Raw genomic sequence first — 23,221 nt, forward strand, 5'->3', positions numbered from 1 at the left:
GTAATTTGTTGTCAGATTTTTGTTTATTTTTGAATGAATTCAGCAACTGCAGCGTTCCGATTGGTTCCCAAATGCAACAACGAAGCGTTTTGAATTCATTACCGCTCTGATTCACATCTCTTCTCCATGGCAACAGCAGCTGAGGCTTATGGGTATTGCAGTGTTTAGAGCCATCCATCAAACAGAAACAAAGTGTAAATAATTAAAACTTGTGTCCATAACATGAACTTATATGATTATTACATTATCTAGGAGAGTTTCTATGTCCAGCAACACTGAGGGTGTACATTTAAAATGTGAACTTAAAGTATGTAAATTACACTGAACACAACCTGTAAGCTTCAGGCTCGAGAAACAAGATTCCAGATGTTACATGAACAGAGAAATACCGATGGAGGGAGGATCCCTTGTACTTGTTGCTACGAGCAGGAGAAGGAATTCATCTCCTGACATGCTGCCTGATGGCTTCTGACACCCCGTCACAGGGTTTAACGTTCAGAGGAGGGAGGGAGAGATTTACTGGAAACAAGGGTTTTCAAACACTGACTCAACCTTTGTGTCGACGGGGTCAGTCTGTCGCTGTTTCACTGTTTTCACCACTTCCTGCGCTGCGGCCAATCAGCTCTGTCCTCCCAGGGGGCCGAGCAGCAGATGTCCACAGTCCAAACTGAAGCATTGATCAATATTTACTCTGCAGACTCAAACACTGTTGCACAACACTGATTTGACCACTTCATCCATACACATATAAAACAGGGTTGGAATAACACAGCAACCCTGTCTTACATACCTCGTTATTCTGTCTCCATGTCACCAATTTACCAACATTTTATGTTATTATACTTTATTGTAATTCTTTCTTTAATTAATTGATCAGCTCTCATCTTAATATCTAAAGCCCAGCTGGGAGGGGGGGGGGGGGGGGGGGGGGGGGGGGGGTAATAGGTTTTCACATTGTCAATTTGCCAACTTTTACAGAACATTTTATGGTATTACACATTGTTTTGCTCAGACAGAGAAAAGTGTTGTTGGATAAAGTAGCTGTGTTGAAATATACAGCTAATGTCGACGTGATTCTGATGCATATTCTGAATTCTGGATCTAATTATTAGGAGAGTTTGGGGCCTTTTAAATATATATGTTATACTTTTTAATATAAATATAGAGTTATTGTGTCTTTTCTGTACAAAAAAAAAAAGAATAAATGGCTGCATCAGCGTTCAACCGAGAAACATCCATGTTTTTATGTGAGCTGCTGTAACTAGACAGATTTTCAGCACCATGTTTAAATTCATATTAATTATGAACATATGACTCAAATAAAAGCCACCAGAGGCAGCGATGAGCACACTGATGTTGAGCAGCAGTCCAACACAGGAAGTGAAGAAGAAGTCCTGGTTTGTATTGACCTTTCCTGTTTGACCTTTTTATCACTTCACACCTGCAGTCTGGCTGAAATTATCCTCCAGCCGGGGGTGAAGTTTGTATTTTTAACGTGCTGCCTGCTAATTTTATGAGACTGAAATACAGGACCTGGATCAGAGTGAGCATTCACACCTCGTCGTCATGCTCAGGTTCAAACACTAATATTATAAACCAGTTTCCTGAACGCAGCATCAAATGAACCAAACAGCAGTTATTACTGAACTGAAGACACGCAGGTAAGAGTTTGAGCTTTTGTTGGTTTCACCTGTTTCACTTCATGCTGCATTCAATGACACATGGGAGAAACTGTAAATACCAACTCCAGACTAAGAAAAACATTTCACATGCACAAATTTTATTTCTAAAACAGTGAAATCTTGATCAGCTGTTGGAAACTTGACAGATTTGATTCTGATTTAGCAACTATTCAGATTCTTTTGGCAACTGGCAACTCTTCTGTCCATCATTTAACAATCTTTACTTCAATGTCTAATTCAAAAATGAGAAATATAAAGCACATAAAGTCAGCCTCGTTCTGGAAATATTTATAAGATTAAAGTTGAAATGTGGTTTGTTGGTACGGCTTGTAATCCTGATTTAAAGTTTGAAGTTTTTATTTTCGTGTTTCAGTAAAACTAAGACGTTATTTTTCACATTAAGTGGGTATTAATTGTGAAAATGTAACTCACTGATCACAAAGAACAACCAGCTTCTCAATCAGTAACATTTTTTTATTTTCTACATTAAGATATAGAAAACACACGACAAACTCATTTAATATGTTTCAGGAAAAAATAACAAATCAAACTAAATCTCTGCGTTAATTACGGTTGAAGTTGGTTCCTGAAATTAATCTTTCATTAAACTAGTTTCTGTTGCAGCATGTCAGAAGTCGACGGCGCCGCTTTCTCCACCTCCGCCTCCACCCAGTCTACAAAGCTGGCCATGTTGGCGTACACCCCATAATACCCCGGGTATGAACAGCCCCGCCCCCAGCCGACCACGCCCGTCAGGAAGTGGGTGGAGCCATAGAGCGTGACCAGCGGACTGCCGTCGTCTCCACGGCAACCCTCCTGCCGACCTTCCAGGTAACCGGCACACAGCATGTTGGTGGTGAAGTTGAACTCGGCTACTTGGGAGCACTTGGAGTTCGGGATGATGGGGACGGACATCTTGCGGAGGATGGGGGAGGTGGGGGCGGCGGGCAGAGCGCCGGGGCTCTCAATGTTGCCCCCGCTGGTCCTCTTGCCCCAGCCGGACACGGTGTGGTAGCGGATCAGCAGCAGCTCCTTCTCGGTGAAGTCTTTAGTGGGCAGGCAGACGGGGAGGGCGTAGCGGTTCAAAGTGACGGGGCGGCTCAGCTTCAGCAGGGCGACGTCGCTGTCACCTGTGGCCGGGACGTAACCCTCATGGGCGATCGTCATAGAAACAGAGATCCTCTGCTCGGTGCCGTCGTCAACATCCAGGTCGTTTTCCCCTGGAAACAGAAAACAGAAGCTCAAACAGAAAGGCATTTGTATGGTCTTGGTCCGGATCAAACTGAGCCATGGTTCAGTTCAGTTTGGTTTGGTTCAGTTCGAGAGTGAAAACATTTTTTGGATGGTTCAGACTTTCGGACAGGAAGTTTGATAATCGTCAGAACAAGAAAAAGGAAAAATGAGTGGCGGTAGTAAGTTTTTAATTCAAATATGTTTCGACACTCTCCAGGTATTTTTGGAGAGGATGACAGAGCAACGCCACCTGAACAGAAAGTAATGCCATGATGATATTATTATAGTGGCAATGAAATAAATCTGTTCATTCATTTTTTCTGCATTAATTCAAATGGTGGTAGAAGGCTACCCGCCGAATTGACAACATGCAAATCAATGGTCCAGATATCATCGGATAACTCATTTGTAATTCAAAAACCAAAAAAACGGTAAATCTGTTATTTGTTTCAAAACAATACTTGATTTCTAAACCAAAATTGCACGGTCTTTTGAATTTGGTTTTCTGGATTTTCGTTTGGAAACAAAAAAGGAGTAGATCACGTGACTTCCGTTTTTGGTTTCAAACGCAAAAACGATTTGGCTGAATGTCCGCAGACCTGTTCGATATTCAATCCAAAAAGGAAAAACGATAAAACGAATCGGCAAAAACCAAAAACGGGCCGGGTTTGATTGGTGTTTCGTTATTTGATTCTGACACCAAAAACGTTTTTTTGTTTTTTGTTTTGAAACAAATAACAGATTTACCGTTTTTTGGGTTTTGAATTACAAATGAATTACGAATTATCCGACGATACTCGGACCATCAATGTCAAGTGTTGGGAGACGCAGCCCATGTAGGATGTACGTATGACATGTAAAGTTCTTTAATTGTAATGTCAAACTAAAACTGAGAACTAACTAATAAAAACATGAACCTCGGTTCAGACTTTCAGGTGTGAAAAAGGCTCTAAAAGACGTCTTCAGAAGAGACGAGATGACAACTTTAAAATCACCTCACAAGATTTTATAATTTCAAAAACTTTACAAACTGATAATTTGAAAGTTAGAAAGGAAACTTGCAACAATTTTATAAATTAGACGTCTTCAGAAGAGACAAAAAGACAGTTTGACTCTTCACACGTTAATCACTTTACAAAATCTCTACATTCTAACAAATCTTCATTGTTTAAAGAACAGATACATTATAAATACAAACACTGAGTTGTTACCTGCCACCACTGTGAGGTTTTGGGGGTCGTTGCCATAGATACAGTGGGCAGCAGTGATGACCCAGTCTGGACGGATCAGAACACCTCCGCAGTGACTCCGCCCATCTAACTGAACCAGAACCTGATCAACAGATAAATGTTTTCATTATTAGTTATGCAGCAGTTTAAATATCAGAGATTATAAACTGGACACTTAAGTTCAGATCACAAAATCTCAACTACAGGCCACATTTTTATTAAACCTGCAGTTCTCAATCATTCCTGCTGCCCAGAGGATGAACCTTCCTGTGGCGCCACCATCAGGCCACGTTTTCACGCAGATTGCCACAAAATATCAGGGAAACTATTTCTTGGTTCACACATTCATGATCCGCAGAGGATCAATCCCAGCAGGCCGAGTTTTCTCTTTTTCAGTGACATATCTCAACATCTTCTTCACAAAATTAGGATCAATTATTATTCATGGTTCCCAGTAGATGTATTATAATGAGTTGTCTTTTTACAAACTTTATATTGCTTTCGCCTTCCCAACAGAGCAGTAAGAAACAGCAATTTATACAAAATTATACATAAAAAAAGCCTGAATTTATGAAAACAAACATAACCATTTTTACCCGCCAATTAAATTAAAAGTTTCCCGATCCGGCAACAGTGCTGACTAACAGTCTCGTACTCGAATATAAGACGCTGCTTCTTTTTCAAAGGTAATTTCAGGAGAAAAATGTTGTCTTATATTTGGGTGAATACAGTATTTATTATGCCCGTGTTTACCTGCCAGGGACACTCTCCTCGGGGACAGTGATTGGCTCCCACCAGCCTGGTTAGACCCACAACACTCTGGTTCATGCTTGCCTCCCGTGGAGCCAGCTGACCACATGGATACTCCACTGTAGCACAAAAACACACAAGAAAAAACACACATGAAGAAGTTGTTCTAACATTTTAAAGCCAACATGTATGCAAGCAGGTAGTATTCACACCCTGAGCGATGCAGTCTCGTCCGTTGTCGCCCAGCGTGTATCCGTCAGCGCAGGAACATTTACGTCTTACTCCGGAGCCATCACAGAAATGCTGACACCGTCCATTCTGGTAAATGCACCCTAGAGAGTCTTCAAATACTGAGGAAATAAAGGTAAAATCACCATAAATTATTAGAAAACAATATATCAACATCAATATAGATGTTGTTAGCATCGTAGTTTCTTCATCATTTGAATGAATCTACTTTTAAACATTTTATTTTTATTTTTTTACCTGTCTGACAGTATCGTCCTTCGAATCCTTCAGGACACTGGCAATCATAGGTGTTCCCAATATAGATACATGTCCCGTTGTTTTTACAAGGGTTGACCAGGCAGGGGTCACGACCTGACCAAAAATTATACTTACAATCAGAGGTGGAAGAAGTACTCAGGAGGTGGAGCTAGTTTCAACTACTTTATATACAGTTAGCTAGTTTAGTCCAGTGGTTCCCAACCTAGGGGTCGGGCCCCTCCAAAGGGTCAGCAGATAAATCTGAGGGGTGGTGAGATGATTAATGGGAGAGGAAAGAAGAAAAAACAAAGTTCTGATACACAAATCTGTTTTCAGTTTTTGGACTTTTTCTCTAATCTTTGATTTTTGCTGAAATATTGGATCATTTGAACATTTATTGAAATGAAAGCATGTGAGAAGTTTAGAGGGAAAAATCACTATTTGGTGGAGCTGTTAACAACTCATAGACATGTGAAATGTGACCCCGACTACACACTGCTTTTTGTAAGACGTCAAAAGACAAAAAGGTTGGAAACCACTGGTTTCATCTTTAACAATGTGTTGTATTTTAAAAGCTTGTTATATTATCCATTGTGTCAAATCTTCATCTGAAAAGTAACTAAAGCTGTCAAATAAATGTAGTGGAGTAGAAAGTACAATATTTCCCTCTGAGATGTAGTGGAGTGGAAGTATAAAGTACAACAGAAGAATGAGGATCAATACAGCACGATCACAGGGTCTCAAAAGTAGAGATACTGATAGATCAGTATCTGAATGATCAGACCAAATCAATATAACTAATCACAGGTAGAATGTGAAAAAGACAAATGAATAACACAAAAAGGTGTTTGTGGCAGCAGTTTCTGCTTTTCGTGTCATCAGCATTTTTATATTTTAAAGTGATGATTAAATACATTTAAGATACAAATTGAGGATCCAGGTTTTGTTTAGTAAAACTAAACTTTATCCTGCTGCTACAAAAATTATTCCCTTAGCAGCACAAACAGTAACATTTTTACAATAAACAATATTGTCAAAGTAGTGTTTTACTTTACTAATATTACTCAAAAACAATAAATAACGCCCAAAATGTAGATTTTACTCACGTTCATACGTCAGCCAGAACTGCCTCTGAGGAAACAAACAAACAACAATTGTAAATAATTGTTTTATCATTAATACCTTTACAGTAGTTTGTAAACGTATTACTAAATAACGTTAAAGAAACAGATTTTTTAGGACTTTGTCCTGTTTGTCATCGTAAACTAAATGTGACGAAAAGACCGAAAAGATCCACCTGATAAATAATTCTATGTAATAACGATGCTAGAATGCTAAGTTTGAGATAATCTTTGACTCAAAACCTTCAGTTATGGTAGAAAAAGTTATCACTAGTATTTATATTCACATTTTAGAAATATAAACATAAAACTTTTAACTGCATCAAAATAATTATAATAAATTCTCAAAATATGCTAACACTTATGCTATCTAACTGCTAAATGCTAAATTTGGCAATTAATGTCATGCAATACTGAGAAAATTATATTTTATGAGACACACTTAAACTCGTCAGACAAGTTGTGACAAAAGAAGCCACTTTGAACAACAGAAGATCTGTCTTCCTTATTTGTTTACGCTAAAGCTAAAGCTAAAGCTAACATTTTTGTGGTAGAGTTGAGCTCCAAATATTTTCATAACCGATACCTCCGCTTTATACAAATATGTATTCTGTAAGAATTAGACTGTACTATATTCAAGAATGAATGACATCCCTATTGTAAATAAATTTCTACTTTTGAAAAAGTTTTTACTCTGATTTTCAAGGTTGGACAGATTTTGTCTTTAAAGAAAAGTATTTGTCTCTTTTTGTTGATGACTAAAAAATTTGGTTCTAAATTCATACAGTAAGTACAATTTCCAAAAAGACTTTGTCCTGTACAGACTTCGCTACAGCGATTAAAAAGAAACCTTACAATCTCAGCTTCTTCTGATAACTGCTATTTAAAACTCAGACGGGAATAACTGACCGTCATGTCGTCGTCTTCGAAGACCTCTCGAGCCTCCTCGTAGTTGCAGATCTCCTCGATGCATTCCCTCTCCAGGTTTCCTTGTTTCAGCTCCTCTAGGAAGCCGCTGTTCGCTCGCCGCCATCTCTGCAGCACAGCGCTGGCCTCGTGCTTCTCTACAAACACTGAAAACAACCACAGAATACAATCATGTATTCACAGAGACCTTATCAATACCTCCAAATTAGAGATTTTGGATATATTTCACGTAAAAACGCAAAAATTTCCCCGACTCTCTTTGCACCATTTATAATGAACTACACATCAGTCGTTACAATATCTTTATATATGACAACAGCTTGAAAACTTTGGTTTAATTAACTTACTCTAAAAAGTACAAATCTGTGAGTTAAAACTGAAGCGCTGAAAGGGTTTGAAGTGTCTCCTGACACACTGAAATAGAAACTATCAGTTATGAAGTCTGCAATGAAAGCAGTTGAACTGTCAGTTAAATTGTAGCATTGAAGAGATCAAATGTAATACATGAAATCAGATAAAATTTGAAGAAGAAGGCGTTAGCCATGTTGTTAACACTACCACTAGCTAATGCTACCAACCAGAAAATGAACCAGGAGCTACATGGAAGCCAGGACCAGCCAGAAACAAGCATCTAATGTTTCTGGTTGCTAGCATTAGCTAGTGTTAGCAAGCGTTAGGTAGCATTAGTCATATTGTAATATTTATTATTTCCAAATGTGAGTCAGTTCAAATGTAATACATGAAATCAGATAAAATCTGAGTTAGAATGAGAGCTGAAAGTATGTAATAAAAACGTATTCAGATTGCAAAGTCCTTTTCCCAAATATTTCCAGATTTATAGAGGACCCTGAACATTGATAATCAGAAAACTGAATGAATAAAAAGTTCAGATGAATCTGAAATGAATAAAAACAAAAAATACATATGAAACAAAACATAAAAGTTAATAACAAGCTCCATCATTTATAATTCATTGTTTGTTTTATTGTTAATTTCTCCATCAGGAATTTTCAGTTGAAAGAGTTCCTTAAAAGGGGATGTGTCTCATTAACAGAATGTGTTTGTCCTCACTAGAAAAAATGAGACGACAGTGAAGCCTGAAAAGAATGTGAAAACAGACTTGAACTGATTTATAGTCATGTAGAAAACATGTCAGCAAGGCTGCACGAAGAAACTTTAGTTTAAAATGATTTTGCATCTTAAAATGTCGTGAAAGAAGCTGAGTTGCACAAAATTAGGTGCTCCTTTTAGGATATGTCCGTAAAAACATAACTTAGTTTTTTATGGTGATTTCTTTATTGTATATAACTCTTACATGCTAACTTATTGTTTTCCCAATATTTATGATCAGAATAAACAGACCTGCAGCAGCAGTGATGCCCGACAGCAGAATCCAGGCGGTGCAGCAGCTCCTCAGCAGCATGTTGACCAGTGTTCAGAGTCCCAAACCAAAAACAAGGTCCCAGAGTGTTTTAGGAGAGGCAAGGCCTATCGTAGGCCACACCCACTGACACTCTGACCCTCAGGGGTCGAAAAACAATCAGGCCAGTAAACAAATGTGAAGAGGTCAATCATTCCAGTTTACTCTGTGATTTTCTTTACATCGTCACTCCATCATGATTTAAAAACTCTGAAGTTAAAGTAGATTATTGAGGAGATTACACAGTCGCCCAAACCCTGAACTGCATGAACATACTGTGTACATGAATGTTGAAATCATACAACACACACAGGAATTTACACACTTGCAAAAATTAGCACACGGATAAAACCAGGCAAACATTCAGCCCACACACGAAAAATAAACTGTGTGTAAAGCAAATCTGATCTGATATGATCTTCAGTTCTATATATATATATAATATATATTATTTTTATTACCATTTAATCTGCTGAATACTTTATCTGTTAATCACATGGTCAGTAAAATGTCAGAAAAATATTTAGTTTAAAGACAAACCAGGATATTTGTTACATCTGAGAGACTGGAAACTGCAAATGTTTCACATTTTCCCTATAAAATTCCATAAATGGTTAATCAATTATCAACAAATCAATTGACTGATTCATCATTTTTGCTCTAAAAGTGACAGAAATGTGTTAAAGCTTCAACTTCAGAAGACAAACACGATCATAAATGTCTTTTAGGTGTATGAAGATGTCAGTTTTATTTACAAATTTAGAAAAAAAATCATATTAGTTATTAATATAAAATGTGAATTATAATTTTACTAAGTTATATTTTTAGATATAATTTTTACCTTTGAAGACACCTTAATATGTTTCAAGTCTTCAAGTTGTAGTTCCAGTACAATTGGGAAACTTGATATATTTGTGCTAATTAATACTAGAAGTGCTTGAAAAAGCAAAGAAAACGTATGTCGCATGTTAGCAAAAGTCCCTGTTGAAGGTTATTAAACGTGAATTTAAAGTGTTAATAGACAACTTTTTTTTGCTTCAACTTGTCATTATGAAGTAAATGCTGATTGCACAGTGTAATGGCTAAAGAATAATGACACCATCTGCGTCACGCTTTCATGATACATTTCTGTCTGCCACTGTGTACGATCTCCAGGGAAAATGAAGGTTCGATTTATGGCACCATTTCACAGCCAAAAGAAGAAGAGGACAGCGTTAGCTATGTTGCTAACACTACTGCTAGCTAATGCTACCAGCCAGAAAATGAACCAGGAGCTACATGGAAGCCAGGACCAGCCAGAAACAAGCATCTAATGTTTCTGGTTGCTAGCATTAGCTAGTGTTAGCAAGCATTAGGTAGCGTTAGTCATATTGTTAACGCGAGCTAACACTAACACTAGCAGCTACAAACAAATGATCCGCTGTCTGTTTGAACATCTAAACAAAGAACATGTTTTCTTGCAGTGGCCTTTCTAAAATGAGCAGTGGTAAAAGTTACTATATTCTGTTAAGATCAAGGAGTTGAAAAGCAGACAGATGGTTGAGTATTTATTATTTCCAAAGTGCTGTTGATCATTTCTTCACAGAGCAAGGCTCTGAACATTAATACCACTTGAAAACACTGGGGGGGTCTGTTTCTACTTTAGTGGATAAAGAGCTGTATTGTCAATGTACAGTATTTTTAACCCGAGTTAGATAACCACCTTCCTGCTAATTAAGCAGTTGTTGTTGTTTCAAAGTCTTCTGCTAATTTGATGAATTCTCAGTCGGAAATCTTCACTGATGTGTTTTGGAGAATTATTTTTTCAGGATTTGATGGTTTAATCATCAAAAGTAAAGACACAGACAAAAATCTGCACATCAAGAAGACTTAAATGTCAAAAAGAGAGATTCAAATTGTCCATTTGTTCATAAAACTGCACATTTTTTTAGATTTACATATGAATTATTTTCCATAAAGCAAAGCTAGTTTAATACATTTGACAATCTTTTCTCTTCTGAGGGCTGAAAATGTCCGCTGTGTGAATACAGTAAATTATAACATAAGAACTTGAGGATCTGCCAGCGTATGTTGAGCAGCGCTGTTCTCAGGTGGTCAGGTTGTGCAGTAAAGCCTTGGTGTTGTTTGTCGGCTGTTCTGGTCTCGCTGTTCGGTTGTGGATCCACTCCAGGTAGTTGGACACCCGGGTGTAGATGCCGTAGTTGCCCGGTCGTGCACAGCCCTTCCCCCAGCTGACGATCCCCAACAGGAACGTTGTCTTCTTGTACGCCGTCACTAGCGGCCCGCCACTGTCGCCTTTACACGAGTCCTGCCGGCCCTCGATGTACCCGGCGCAGAACATGTTCTCGGTGAGCACCACGCCACTCTCCTCTACACACTGCTGCGTTGGGATCCGAGGTATTTTGAGCCGTCGCAGCACATGTGAGGTGGGTCCGTTCTCCCCCCGCCTTCCCCAGCCACTCACTGTGTGCTTCATGATGGCCCAGAGGTGGTGCTCTGCCAGCATTCTCGTCGGCAGGCAGGCTGGGACAGCATATCGCGTGTAAACGATGGGAGACGCCAGGCGCAGGAGGCCGATGTCATTGTCAGCGGTGCTCTTCACATAGTGCTCGTGCATAATGATCTGGGCGACCTGGACGTACTGCTCTGTGCCCTCATCCACCTCAGTGTTGTGTTCGCCTGACAGACAAAGAGCAGGGTAAACAGTGAAAAGAGTTTCCCTCCAAATCAAATGTTCGGCTAGCTGTTACAGTGTGTTTAGATACAATTATATATTTAAAACAGATGGAATTGACCCTGGGCAGATGGAATTGACTGAATGAAAAATTTGAGTTTATCTTGAGTCCACTTTGGGAGTGGTTTTAATTAATTTCTCCATCAAACATTAATAACTAATAATCAGATTTCATTAGTTTGTGAGCTAACAACCATTAGCTTAAATGGCAGTAACATGACAACACTGCAAATTGTGTGTTGTCATCAATAGTTGAGTCTAGAGTGATTAGTAAATTTAGATTCCGAACACTATTTTTTAAATTTATTTAAAGGCGAAGCATGGTGATGGATTTTTAGCAGAAAGTCATGTATTAGTGTGTACGATAGTACTATGCTATACTGAAAATTAAATAAGTACATATAGTCCATTAGGTGGCAAAATGTGAAGTTGTGAAGTAATCTATTCATGTGTTCATTCTCTGTACTCTCTCTTCTCTATTTTAATCAGAAGTTCATGTTTCAAAGTCCAGCAGGAGGCTGGAGACGGTTGTTTTTCTGCCTTGGTGTGATTGGACGGATTCGTACCTGCGACCACTTTTAGAAACTGCGCGTCAGTGTCCTCCAGGCAGTGAGACGCTGTGAGGATCCATGTAGGTTTATAAATCACACCACCACAGAAACCTTTGCCCTTATACACCAGCAAAACCTGGAGGAAACAGGCGGTAACATTCTTATTTGAAACTTTTTTTCAGTATATTCCTCTCCTGAATCTGTTGGTAGTTCAGATCGTTGTCCTCATACTTAAACAATCAGAAAGATTTCCTTTGTTATAATACTACATTTTATCTTTGGAAACTTTGGGATTTCCAGCAGAATCTGGTTTTGGCAGAGTTTCAGAGGGTAGAGTCCAGTTTTCTTTCTTTTTCCTGGACTCCCCACTCTGATACAGTATGTCCTCTGTGCTGGCAGCAAATAATGAATCAGAGGCTCAACAGTAAACAGGTGAACTCTCCCTTTAACTTTACCTGCCAGGGGCATTCACCTTTGGGACACTCTATTCCACCGACAATTCGTGCTCGAGGGTCGAGCTGCTTGGCTTTATCTTCTCCCTGCAGGACGGGGACCATGCCGCACGCTATCGACTCTGAAATGACAGGAAAACAAAATCTTTAACATGAATCTTCAAACCAACCTGCAGAATGTTGAGTTTATTGAAGTCTTTATTGTTCACAGATATCATAGAGTTAAATTTATTACTTAACAAGATATTTTTAAAACCAAATATAAAGAAATTTAAAAACAAGTTTTGGACAAAGTTTTTTCTCTGATAAGTCAGTAAAAAGAGTTTGGTTTATCTACTAATTCTGATAAAAGCAAATTTAAATGAGATGTTTCTGTTAAATTAAGATTATATGTTAAATTTCAGATAATTTAATAGATTTGAAGATTTTTTAAAATGCCTGTGAACATCCTGTTCTAACCTCAGCTGACCTTCTTGTGCAAGATTTTACATAACTGACTCAAAAAAACATTTTTTTGTTTGTGCCTCAAGTGATCAGTATGTGTTTTCTGCATAAATTGCTTTTTGAAAACTGTGGTAGACCATTTACGCTGGGTAAAGGGAAAAGATTGTTAGAAAAGTTAAGGAAAAAAAAAAGATTAAAAATTACAACTTACTAAGTAAAAATAATGGCTTACTAATATAAAAACTATGAATTCCAAAGTAAAAAATATGAGATACTAAGTCAAGAATAATGATTTGCTAATTATGATAAATTGCCACTTCAAAATTAATGACCTACTTGGCCAAAAATTATGAGATACTAAGTCAACAATCATGACTAACTCAAAAATAATTGAGTCAATGATTTAGATACCAAGTGAAAATGAGGAGATGGTCAAAAAGAATGAGATACTGAAAAAAACTGGCTCACTATATAAAAATTATTAGATTGTATAAAATAACATGTTGATTTACAAAGAGAAAATTCACAGTAATTCCTTCAGAATTGAATTACTTTGTAATTAAGTCAAAATTAATTACACAAAATTACTCACATAAATATGTGATATATTGACTCAGTATTAGTATTTTTGTTTTTTTGTCACTCCTAACATTTCATGCATCTTTTCTCCTCCTGTCGCCTGAATCAGAGGGTTTTATTAAATCAGAGACCAACTTTCCCCCTGTCATGTGCATGATTCCTCTCCGTCCTCCCACCTTTTGCCAGGCAGCTCGTCCCATCAGTGTCCAGGAAGTAACCGTCTGCACACGAGCAGTTAAGTCTATGTCCCTTGTCTTCAAGACAGAAATGTTCACAGCCTCCGTTGTCCAGCAGGCAGGTCTCGGGGTCGGGGTGGTATTCTAAAACAACGTGTTCATATTAAAATAGTCAAATATTTGTATATCCACACTTCTCTTTTTGATACCATAGTGTAGTTTGTTGTTGTTTAACAGAATATGTTGAATTGCTTGATGCATCTGTATTAAATAAAATTGAATCTACAGTTAAAAAAAGTTTCCTGATTTATATCAGGAAATATCTGATCAAATAGTAAGTAACAAACCTAAGAATCTGACCAAGCATCCGATAATATGGACAGATATCAATTTGGTACTCAGACTTTCAGACAAAGATTGCACTCAAAGATCTGAGCCTCAACTTACTAGAATTAAAATTTTATATTCATTTAGACTCCTGAATATTTGAACATATGTAAAAGAGGATTTTGGGACACAGGACTGGAAGCAGGGTAAACCTCTAGCTCTTAATTACATATTTAATAACTCAAAAGTTGTCTTTGCAAGTGTTAGTACATGCATACTAGATTTATTCCCTTCTACAGACTGAGCCTTAGTTATTAAGGGTTTGTGAAGTTTGTGAAATGTTCTCACCGAGCTCACAGTTCAGTCCGCTGAACTGTGGCAGGCAGTAGCAGGTGTAGGATGAAGCCTGGACAGAGCAGCTTCCACCATTCAGACAGGGGTTCAACTTGCAGCTGTCTGGTACTGCAGGAGGACAAAGTGCTCATTAATTCATGGATCTCACAATCAAGGTGTTGTCAGGCTCATGGTTCACTCCAAGAACAACTTCTGACTCAGGACCTTCGTTCTACATAAACAATCCTGCATGGCCACGTCCCAGAACTGCAACATTTAAGTCACTCGGCAACAGACCACATACCATCCTGTGAGTTTGTATTTTTAACATTCTTCCCAAAACACATTTTTTCAAAACAAGTGCGAGCTCGGTGAGATGGCCATCCAAGACTGTAACACACTGTGTGTTAGCAGCTAATAGATCTTCTACTGGTAATGATACTGAAGCAACAGTTGGATGAAAGTGTGGCTTCTTACTGTTATAGGTCTTCCAAAACTCGTCCTGAGGAAACAGAAATGTCACACATATTAGTCAATATAAGTCATTCCCAAAAATGAAAGTTTGGTTTGCAAAAAGATAAAACCAGTTTAATGACGTAATACTGACATTATGGAAATATGTAATAATTTTTAACGTTGTGTTTTATCTGTGTATTTGCAGCTCGTTTTCTGGTTGTGTTTTCTATATTTGCAGCGCACTTCTATATTTGGTTGTGTTTTCCATATTCGCAGTGCGTTTCCGTAGTTGGTCATGTTTTCTGTATTTGCAGAGTGTTTATATATTTGGTTATGTTTTCTATATTTGCAGTGCGTTTCTGTATTTGGTTGTCTTTTCTATATTTGCAGCGTGTTTCTCCATTTGGTTGTGTTTTCTATATTTGCAGTGTGTTTCTGTATTTGGTTGTGTTTTCTGTATTTGCAGTGCATTTCTGTAGTTGGTCGTGTTTTCTGTCTTTGCAGTGTGTTTCTCTATTAGGTTGTGTTTTCTGTATTTGCAGTGCATTTCTGTAGTTGGTCGTGTTTTCTGTCTTTGCAGTGTGTTTCTCTGTTAGGTCGTGTTTTCTGTCTTTGCAGCGCGTTTCTGTATTTGGTTGTGTTTTCTATATTTGCAGTGCGTTTCTGTAGTTGGTTGTGTTTTCTGTCTTTGCAGTGTGTTTCTCTATTTGGTTGTGTTTTCTGTCTTTGCAGCGCGTTTCTGTATTTGGTTGTGTTTTCTACATTTGCAGTGCGTTTCTGACCATTGAATTGACCATCTGTATTTAAAAGCAGACGGTTGTGTAGTAGCTCATCAGACTCACCGTGATCTCGGTGTGTTCAAACACCTCCCGGGCCTCCTCGTAGGAGCATTTTTCCTCCAGACACTCCCGCTTCAGATCTCCCATCTTTAGCTCCTCAAGCCAGCCTGAGTTATGCCTCCGAGTCCGGACCAGGACGCCGTGGGCCCGGTCTGGATCCAGGAAGACTATGAGCCAGAGGAGAAAAGAAGAGTCACTACTCTGGAATTTATGCACATTAGCATTAGCATCATGCTAGCATAGCTGTTGATTCTTATTCCTGTTTACATTTTAATTCACATGTAGAGTCAATACATGGTTAGACTCTCTATTATGAAACTGGGTAAAACTGACATAACCTAAATAGTCATGTCAGCAGCCTGTGCAGCTAATTTTAATTTTCTTTATAGAGTTTTATATGGTGATTTACAACACAGATGTTGACTTTTATGTCCTGTCATATTGAAAAGAGGAAACAACAAACAGCCAAAATCATTCTGAGTACAGTTGACTTCTACTTCAGTAAACTGTGAGCAAAATAACAGTTCAGTTATTGCAGTCGGACATTTTGCAACATCGCTCAGTCTGCAGTTTCCTCACCTGATGCCGGCTGGCAGCTGGAGAAGCTGAAGACGAAGGTGACGAAGACTTTCAGCCACATTGTTGATTTCCATTAGAAAGTTGGTGCTGTGCTGTTCTGTGTGAACCCAAAGGTGCAAAGTCTGGTCCTCCCCCACCCACAACTGATCACATGTCCCAAATGGAAATACCCCGCCTGACAAAGCAGACTGACAGCCCTGAAATACTGCTTTAATACATCTCTAGTATGCATGGATGTTACAGACGCTAGCATGGGGCTAGTTACACTAGTATTAGCCTAAAGTTAAAGGATCACTTCAACATTTTGGGAAAATGCTTTGCTGTCTAATATCATGGAAATTAATGCACTTTTCTGAAATAAAACATTCAGGGAAAAAGCACAGATGCACCATTTTACACAGCAAACACAATCTATATTTAATCAGTATGTCTGTTGATTAGGCCGCCATCTACTGACTAAATTGATGACAAGACAACATACATCAGGATCTGGAAACCAAGGATGTGTTTAGCTTAGCACAAAGACTGGAAGCAGGAGGAAACTGCTATCCCAGCTCTATCAGAAGAAAAAAGACACACCTGCTGCAACGTAACATTCGGCATCTGAAATCTACACTCATGAAATAATGAGGAAAGACAGTAAAATCAACTACTGGTCTTTATTTTATTTATATGTTGAGCCAAAAGCATTCTTACGTTACTGAGAAAATATAAATTACAGACACAATCACAAGTGTTTGCATACAAAGTGAAGATTTTATTGATGTTTATTGTTTCATATAGCAGAAAGCTTATGAATGATTTCTCTTAAAAAGACAGACTAAAAGTTCTTGTTTGTTCTTGACTTTGTGTGTAATTTTTTAAAGCTCAAATTCAATTTAAGTGAAATACTGTATTGTACTTTTCACTATACTCTAGCGTTCTAGCGTTAGCTTTTATTTAATTCATGGTTTAGGTGTAAGACTGTCACATGCCAGTGCGGACTCTGAACAGGTTCATCCGGTGGACATGATTTTCTGGATCCAGTCCAGGAAGTTGCTCACTTTGGTGTAGACGCCGTACAGGTTTTCTTTGGCGCACCCCTTACCCCAGCTCACCACGCCTGTCAGGAACCACGTTTTCTTGTATAGCGTGACCAGAGGGCCACCGCTGTCACCGCCGCAGGCATCTTGCCCACCGGTCCTCCGCCCGGCGCAGATCATGTTCCTGGTGATGTTGAGCTTGGTGTGGAGGCGGCACTCCTGCAGCGGGACTCTCGGCAGCGTCAGGCGCTGGAGGATTCTGGCCGGAGGGCCGTGCTGTGCCAGGCGGCCCCAACCAGATACAGTTGCGTGTCGGATGGTCGCCAGTGTCCGGCCAAAGGAACTGTTCTGAGCCTGAAGACAAATCGGCACCACGTAGAGACCCAGTTTGATAGGACGGTGAAGCTTCAGCATCGCCAGGTCGGAATCGAAGCTGGTGTGGTTGTAGTTCTGGTGGATCAGGACTTTGACAACACGACGCTTCTGCTCAGTCTTCTCGTCCGCCCACTGGTCATGCTCACCTTCACAGTGAGAGCACTTTTGTATTTCATATTTTTATATCAAATTAGTAACAGAATCGTCATTTTCTTTCATATGGAGCCCAGCAGATGTCAAGAGAGGAACATATTGATTCTCTTAGTTTTGTAATTTTTATTTTTTGACAATTATATTTGGCATTTTTGCCTTTATTTGACAGCTGAAAGTGCATAGAGTTGGTTAGAGAGAGAGGTATGACGTGTAACAAAGGTCGGTGGCTGGAATCAAACTTTAATTTGAAACTTAAATACTTAATACAGAATAGAAAGACATTAAAAAAGGTAGATGGGGTTAGAGGAAAAAGTAGAAGAGCCAACTATGAGTATTTTCTCTACTAAATTGTCTTACCCACGGTGACGTGGTAGATGCCGTCAGGGTTCTGCCAAACACAATGTGCTGCAGTCAGAATCCACTGACTGGACAGGACGATCGCTCCGCAGGTGAAGTTGTGATTTTTACTCAGCAGAGCCTAAACAGGGAGGCAGCGTTATCATCACCTGCTGTGTAACAATTCATTCTCAACTCTCAGGTGTCCATCATCTAATTCCTCTTTAACTCACCTGCCAGGGACAGTGTCCTTTGGGACAGATCTTCCCATTAACAACCCTGGGGGAAAATCCCAACTGTAGTCTTCCACAGGGGACGGCATCTAGACCAGAGAGACAAGAGACTCGATATCAAAAACGTGTACGCACTCCTGGACCACAGCGAAAACTAAACACTTTGGAAGAAATGTGAAGTGTGCTTTCTGCTCGGTAAATTGCCCATAAATCTCTTGGTAGCTGAATTGCTACTCAGGTGTCATACGGTGGTTGGTAAGTAGCTGCGAGGGTGTTAATAGGTAGTAAATATTATTTTAAATGTAGGGTAAAGTGTGTTTCTGGGTGTTTTCTAGTTGCAGTGGCTTTACAAAACGTTTCGAGGGCTTTAGTTGGTGGTTGTTAGGGCATTCCAGATGTTTAGTAGAGCATCATAAAGTGGTTGCTATGGTGTTAGTTAAATAGGGTTTTCTGTGTAGTTGATAATGTGTTGCTGATTGGTCGCCATGGTTTTTGCAATAGTTTCTAGTGCATTTCCAGGTAGGTTGCTAAGTGGTAGTTAGTTGGTTGTTTGAGTGTTAATAGTTGGTCTTTAATGTAGTGTGTGCCTGGATGGTTGCTAATGTGGTTTAAAGTGCAGACGTTTGGTAGAGCATTATAAAGTGGTTGCTAAGTGCTTACTAAGTTGGTGTAAATATGGTTTTCAGTGTAGTTGCTGAGTGGTTGCCATGGTGTTCACACAATTCTAGTATCTATTGCATTTCCAGGCAGGTTGCTAAGTGGTAACTAGTTAGTGTTAGTAGGTGGTGAAAATGGTTTTTAATGTAGTGTGTTGCTGGGTGGTTGCTAAGGTGACGTTTCTAGGTGGTGGTTATTTAGTTGCTATGGCTTTAGTATGTGGTTATTAGGGCATTACAGATGTTTTGTAGAGCATTATAAGGTGGTTGCTATGGTGTTAGTGTTGTAAATATGGTTTTCAGTGTAGTTGCTGAGTGGCAGGTTATTAAGTGGTAGCTAGTAGGTCTTTATGTGTAAGTAGGTGGTAAGTATGTGTGTTGGTGGGTGGCTGCTATGTAGTAACTAAGCCTTTAGTAGGTGGTTGCTCCAGTGTTCCCAGTGTTTACTTCAACAACCACATAGAGCCCCATCAAACTTGGACTCTATGTGGTTGTTTTCATGTTTAGATTGATAGGTGTTGAGGGGTGTTGCGAGGTGGTTGCTAAGATGTTCTAGATGGTTGCTATGGTAATTCTTGATTTTTGGTAATATTCACAGTCACCGCAGAGAAGATGACTTCTTCCTAAGTTTCCAAAGGTTAAAAAAACATCAAAATAGAAATGATAATCTTCTAATCTCACATGTTGTCCTTTTTGGTTGTTTTTAACTTGTACTAAAGAAACAGAATCGCTGATGTTGTCTCCACTGTCTCAGGTTTCTACAGAACATTAGAGAAGTTTTCAATCTTGGTCGGCCTGCGAGGAGCTCTGACCGTGAGGCATGCAGGTGCTGTTGTCCCGATCCAGAGTGTATCCGCCAGCGCAGGAACAGATAGGAGATCGATCCCGTGACTCTCTGCAGAAATGTTCACATCCTCCGTTTCGGTAGCGACAACCGTTGGAGGTCAAACGCACTGCGTAGAAACACACATACAAACCACAACTTTGTTTATCATGACAGCATTTCCTTTCATATAAAAGCGTTCATTATGTCGATGTAGTTCTTGCCTTTGTCACAGTTGTGTCCATGGAAACCAGGCGGACATTTGCAGGTGTAGGAGTCGATCAGGCGAGTACAAGTCGCTCCGTTCTTACAGGGAGACTTCAGGCATTGATCCACGCCTGCAAACAGGAAGATGTTAGTGTTTTAACCCTTGAAAGTTTGGTTCATTTGGCAAAATGTTGTTTGATAAGCAGAATAAGTACTAGTGTATGTCCTCCAGAAGGTCTCCTGAAAAGGAAAGAATACACAAATTAATGACAACAACGGTAACGATTATAAACCATATAATGCCTGTTAGATTGAGTCCTGACTGACCAGCTGCTGTGGCAGTGCAAAGATCTCCTTGGCCTCCTCGTAGGAGCATTTCTCCTCATGACACTCTCGCTCCAGATTGCCTGTCTTCAGCTCCTCCAGCAGGAAGTTCGCCCGACGACTGCGACGCAGGACAACATTTGCCTCGGGTCCGCTCACAAACACGCCTGTTACATATAGAAGTCATCATTTCAGAGAAGTTCTTGAACACCATAATGTCTCAGTGTCAAGTGTGTAGGATCAAAAACTCTTGACTTGAAAAGAAAACAAAGAATCCCACAAACGTCCATCACTTGAACTTAATTAACAAAATGTTTCAGTTTGTTCTGAGGACTGAAACGTCGTGTTAATAACGAAATTCATACGTCTCTTTGGTTCTACTTTGCTCTAAGTATCCGTCTGGTTGACGTCACGTTTCAGTTGACAGAGAAGTTCTGGTTGCGGTTGTAAGAAGCAGTGAATGTTTTTCAGAACGATGAAAGAAATATGTTGATATAAGAGCTGTTATTTCTGTAAGTACATTCACCCAAGTATGGTGTTTATGTTGCCAGTGATGCTACTTTCTACATTTCAGAGGGAAATATTGTACTTTCTACTCCACTACATTTATTTGACAGCTTTAGTTACTTTTCAGATGAAGATTTGACACAATGGATAATATAACAAGCTTTTAAAATACAACACATTGTTAAAGATGAAACCAGTGGTTTCCAACCTTTTTGGCTTTTGACGTCTTACAAAAAGCAGTGTGTAGTCGGGGTCACATTTCACATGTCTATGAGTTGTTATTTGTGTATCAGAACTTTGTTTTTTCTTCTTTCCTCTCCCATTAATCATCTCATGACCCCTCAGATTTATCTGCTGACCCTTTGGAGGGGCCCGACCCCTAGGTTGGGAACCACTGGACTAAACTAGCTAACTGTATATAAAGTAGTGTAAACTAGCTCCACCTCCAGCAGCTACAACAGTAACATGCTGCTCTAACACTGATGCTTCACTATTAATAATCTAATGATGTCATATATAATAATATATCAGTCAGAGGGACCAAACCACTACTTTTACTGCAATACTTTAACTACATCAAGCTCATAATACTTATGTACTTTTACTGCAATACTTTAACTACATCAAGCTCATAATACTTATGTACTTTTACTGCAATACTTTAACTACATCAAGCTTATAATACTTATGTACTTTTACTGCAATACTTTAACTACATCAAGCTCATAATACTTATGTACTTTTACTAGTAGAGTATTTTTCATGCAGGACTTTTACTTGTAATGGAGTATTTTTACATTGCTGTATTGATACTTTTACTTAAAGTATCTGAGTACTTCTTCCATCACTGTCCATCTCATTCACTCTTGTCACTGTTTTTTGTAGCGATGTAGGAAGATTTTCCCATTTTTACTTGTGATAACAAATTATGATTAATCAACAGTTTTTTTTTTTTCTAACTCTGTCAACGAGCACGAGTCCAGATTTCGAGCTCTCAGAGATTTGGAGCTCGACTCAGCTGCTCTTCGGCTCGACTGAAGGCTGACAAACAACAAAGTGTAAAAACAATCATTTCTGTTTGTCCTTACGTGATGTTTTTGTCAAAAAGAACAACAAAAATCACAGTTCAAATGCTAACTGTCGGATTGACTCTGCTGCTCAGAGAATGCCACACTGAACAGAAGTGAAGGATTGTGGCTCCAAGTTTCCAATGTGGCTGAAAACAGAAGAAGAGGAAGATGAAGAAGATTATAAGAAGAAGGAGAAGGAGAGGCAGAGGACTGACCTCCGGGAAGCCCAGTGCATGCTGGGATAGAAGCGATGAGGAGTCGTAGGAAGAAGAGTCGCTTCGTTCCTCTGCTGATGAACGCCATGTTTGTTCTGAACTGATCAAAGGTCACAAAAGCACACAAACGGTCTCTAAAAAAAAACACACTTTCTGTCAAGTACACACACAAACGCAGTACTTCAAATACTAACGTCACTGACGTCAGCACTGAAAATACCGTAAAACATATTTTCTCAATCAGCTTCTTCTTTAACTTCTTACATGAACATAATAATCTGCCAACAGTTTTAGTTATTTCATGAGAGATTTCTGTATTTAGTGGGGGTTTTTTCTGACTGGTTTGAAGGTGGGGCTCAGTTGGGAATTAGTGATGTCACCTACTTTCTTGCACCAATCAGGATTTAGCAAGATCAGTCAACTCTTAATAGATAAGAGAGACTTTCCACTTTTTATTTAAACTTTCTAAACATGATCTTGAGACTGACTATGAGTTCATTCTTCACATTGAGGAAGTGTTTTAAATCAACATTCACTTTAATAACAACTTCTATAATTACAACTCAAATACACTTTAAATTAAAAGTAGATGTCATGCAGGCCAAATAAACAGAAATATCGTTCATGTCTCTTGATGAATGTTTTCAGCGATCAAACATTTATTTCTTAAATTTTCATCTCTGAAATGTTCTGCTGATAAACAATCCTTGTTAAAACTGATGTTGAGTGACTGCTGATTGTCTTATTGTCATGATTTTTATCTGAAAATAGACAATATACATCTCCACACAGGTTATTTAGTCCGAGCTGCCACTTGAGCTGCGTCATAACAATCTATATATCAGAGCTTTTGACAAACTGTGTAAAATTTAAATTTAAACTGTGTTTTAAGTGTGATACTTTCAGTAAATCCCTCAGTTTCTTTGTGCATTTGTAGTTTTAATAGAAGTGAAACATGTTGATTTGAGTGGAGCTTTGAATC

The 23,221-nt window shown here is 38.9% G+C and overlaps 3 protein-coding genes and 1 long non-coding RNA gene across 5 annotated transcripts; 1 reads left to right on the forward strand and 3 right to left on the reverse strand.

Moving 5' to 3' along the window:
* Positions 1 to 1,536: 1,536 nt before the first annotated feature.
* On the reverse strand, positions 1,537 to 9,006 carry f7i (coagulation factor VIIi). Of its 2 annotated transcripts, XM_044344378.1 has the most exons (9): positions 8,791 to 9,006; positions 7,411 to 7,574; positions 6,487 to 6,511; positions 5,381 to 5,494; positions 5,107 to 5,244; positions 4,898 to 5,013; positions 4,127 to 4,247; positions 2,340 to 2,902; positions 1,537 to 1,674 (listed from the first exon to the last, which is right to left on the reverse strand). In XM_044344378.1, the coding sequence occupies exons 1-9, from the start codon at positions 8,849 to 8,851 to the stop codon at positions 1,552 to 1,554; spliced, it is 1,425 nt and encodes a 474-aa protein (XP_044200313.1). In that variant the 5' UTR covers positions 8,852 to 9,006; the 3' UTR covers positions 1,537 to 1,551. The 2 variants fall into 2 exon arrangements, with proteins under 2 accessions (XP_044200313.1, XP_044200314.1); XM_044344379.1 differs by lacking the exon at positions 1,537 to 1,674 and having other exon boundaries at positions 2,125 to 2,902.
* On the forward strand, positions 2,426 to 19,932 carry LOC122976146. The gene is made up of 3 exons (XR_006400833.1): positions 2,426 to 2,513; positions 12,072 to 12,213; positions 19,848 to 19,932. It is a non-coding gene; the product is annotated as an uncharacterized LOC122976146 (long non-coding RNA).
* On the reverse strand, positions 10,383 to 16,891 carry f7 (coagulation factor VII). Its single transcript, XM_044344383.1, has 8 exons — positions 16,319 to 16,891; positions 15,743 to 15,906; positions 14,922 to 14,946; positions 14,460 to 14,573; positions 13,785 to 13,928; positions 12,589 to 12,707; positions 12,149 to 12,269; positions 10,383 to 11,527 (listed from the first exon to the last, which is right to left on the reverse strand). Exons 1-8 carry the CDS (start codon positions 16,377 to 16,379, stop codon positions 10,935 to 10,937), a joined length of 1,341 nt encoding a protein of 446 aa, XP_044200318.1. The 5' UTR covers positions 16,380 to 16,891; the 3' UTR covers positions 10,383 to 10,934.
* Positions 16,964 to 23,159, reverse strand: f7l (coagulation factor VII, like). The gene is made up of 8 exons (XM_044344445.1): positions 22,240 to 23,159; positions 20,451 to 20,614; positions 20,339 to 20,363; positions 20,141 to 20,254; positions 19,906 to 20,046; positions 18,438 to 18,526; positions 18,226 to 18,346; positions 16,964 to 17,861 (listed from the first exon to the last, which is right to left on the reverse strand). The coding sequence occupies exons 1-8, from the start codon at positions 22,325 to 22,327 to the stop codon at positions 17,314 to 17,316; spliced, it is 1,290 nt and encodes a 429-aa protein (XP_044200380.1). The 5' UTR covers positions 22,328 to 23,159; the 3' UTR covers positions 16,964 to 17,313.
* Positions 23,160 to 23,221: the final 62 nt, after the last annotated feature.

Source organism: Thunnus albacares, chromosome 24 (assembly GCF_914725855.1).
Source record: "Thunnus albacares chromosome 24, fThuAlb1.1, whole genome shotgun sequence".
Classification (NCBI taxonomy): Eukaryota; Metazoa; Chordata; class Actinopteri; order Scombriformes; family Scombridae; genus Thunnus; species Thunnus albacares.

What these genes read in the sequence shown, in the direction of transcription:
- f7l (XM_044344445.1), bottom strand. Translation starts at nt 22,327, where the DNA reads ATGGCGTTCATCAGCAGAGGAACGAAGCGACTCTTCTTCCTACGACTC. An exon ending in CAGCACCTGCATGCCTCACG is followed by an intron (nt 18,527 to 19,905) that starts GTCAGAGCTCCT and finishes TCTCTGGTCTAG; the next exon opens with ATGCCGTCCCCTGTGGAAGA. An exon ending in AAGGACACTGTCCCTGGCAG is followed by an intron (nt 18,347 to 18,437) that starts GTGAGTTAAAGA and finishes CTCCCTGTTTAG; the next exon opens with GCTCTGCTGAGTAAAAATCA.
- f7 (XM_044344383.1), bottom strand. Translation starts at nt 16,379, where the DNA reads ATGTGGCTGAAAGTCTTCGTCACCTTCGTCTTCAGCTTCTCCAGCTGC. An exon ending in CGGACTGAACTGTGAGCTCG is followed by an intron (nt 13,929 to 14,459) that starts GTGAGAACATTT and finishes ACGTTGTTTTAG; the next exon opens with AATACCACCCCGACCCCGAG. An exon ending in GTTTCTAAAAGTGGTCGCAG is followed by an intron (nt 11,528 to 12,148) that starts GTACGAATCCGT and finishes TTTGTCTGTCAG; the next exon opens with GCGAACACAACACTGAGGTG.
- f7i (XM_044344378.1), bottom strand. Translation starts at nt 8,851, where the DNA reads ATGCTGCTGAGGAGCTGCTGCACCGCCTGGATTCTGCTGTCGGGCATC. An exon ending in AAACCTCACAGTGGTGGCAG is followed by an intron (nt 2,903 to 4,126) that starts GTAACAACTCAG and finishes TTCTGTTTCCAG; the next exon opens with GGGAAAACGACCTGGATGTT. An exon ending in TAGACTGGGTGGAGGCGGAG is followed by an intron (nt 1,675 to 2,339) that starts GTGGAGAAAGCG and finishes AACCAACAAAAG; the next exon opens with CTCAAACTCTTACCTGCGTG.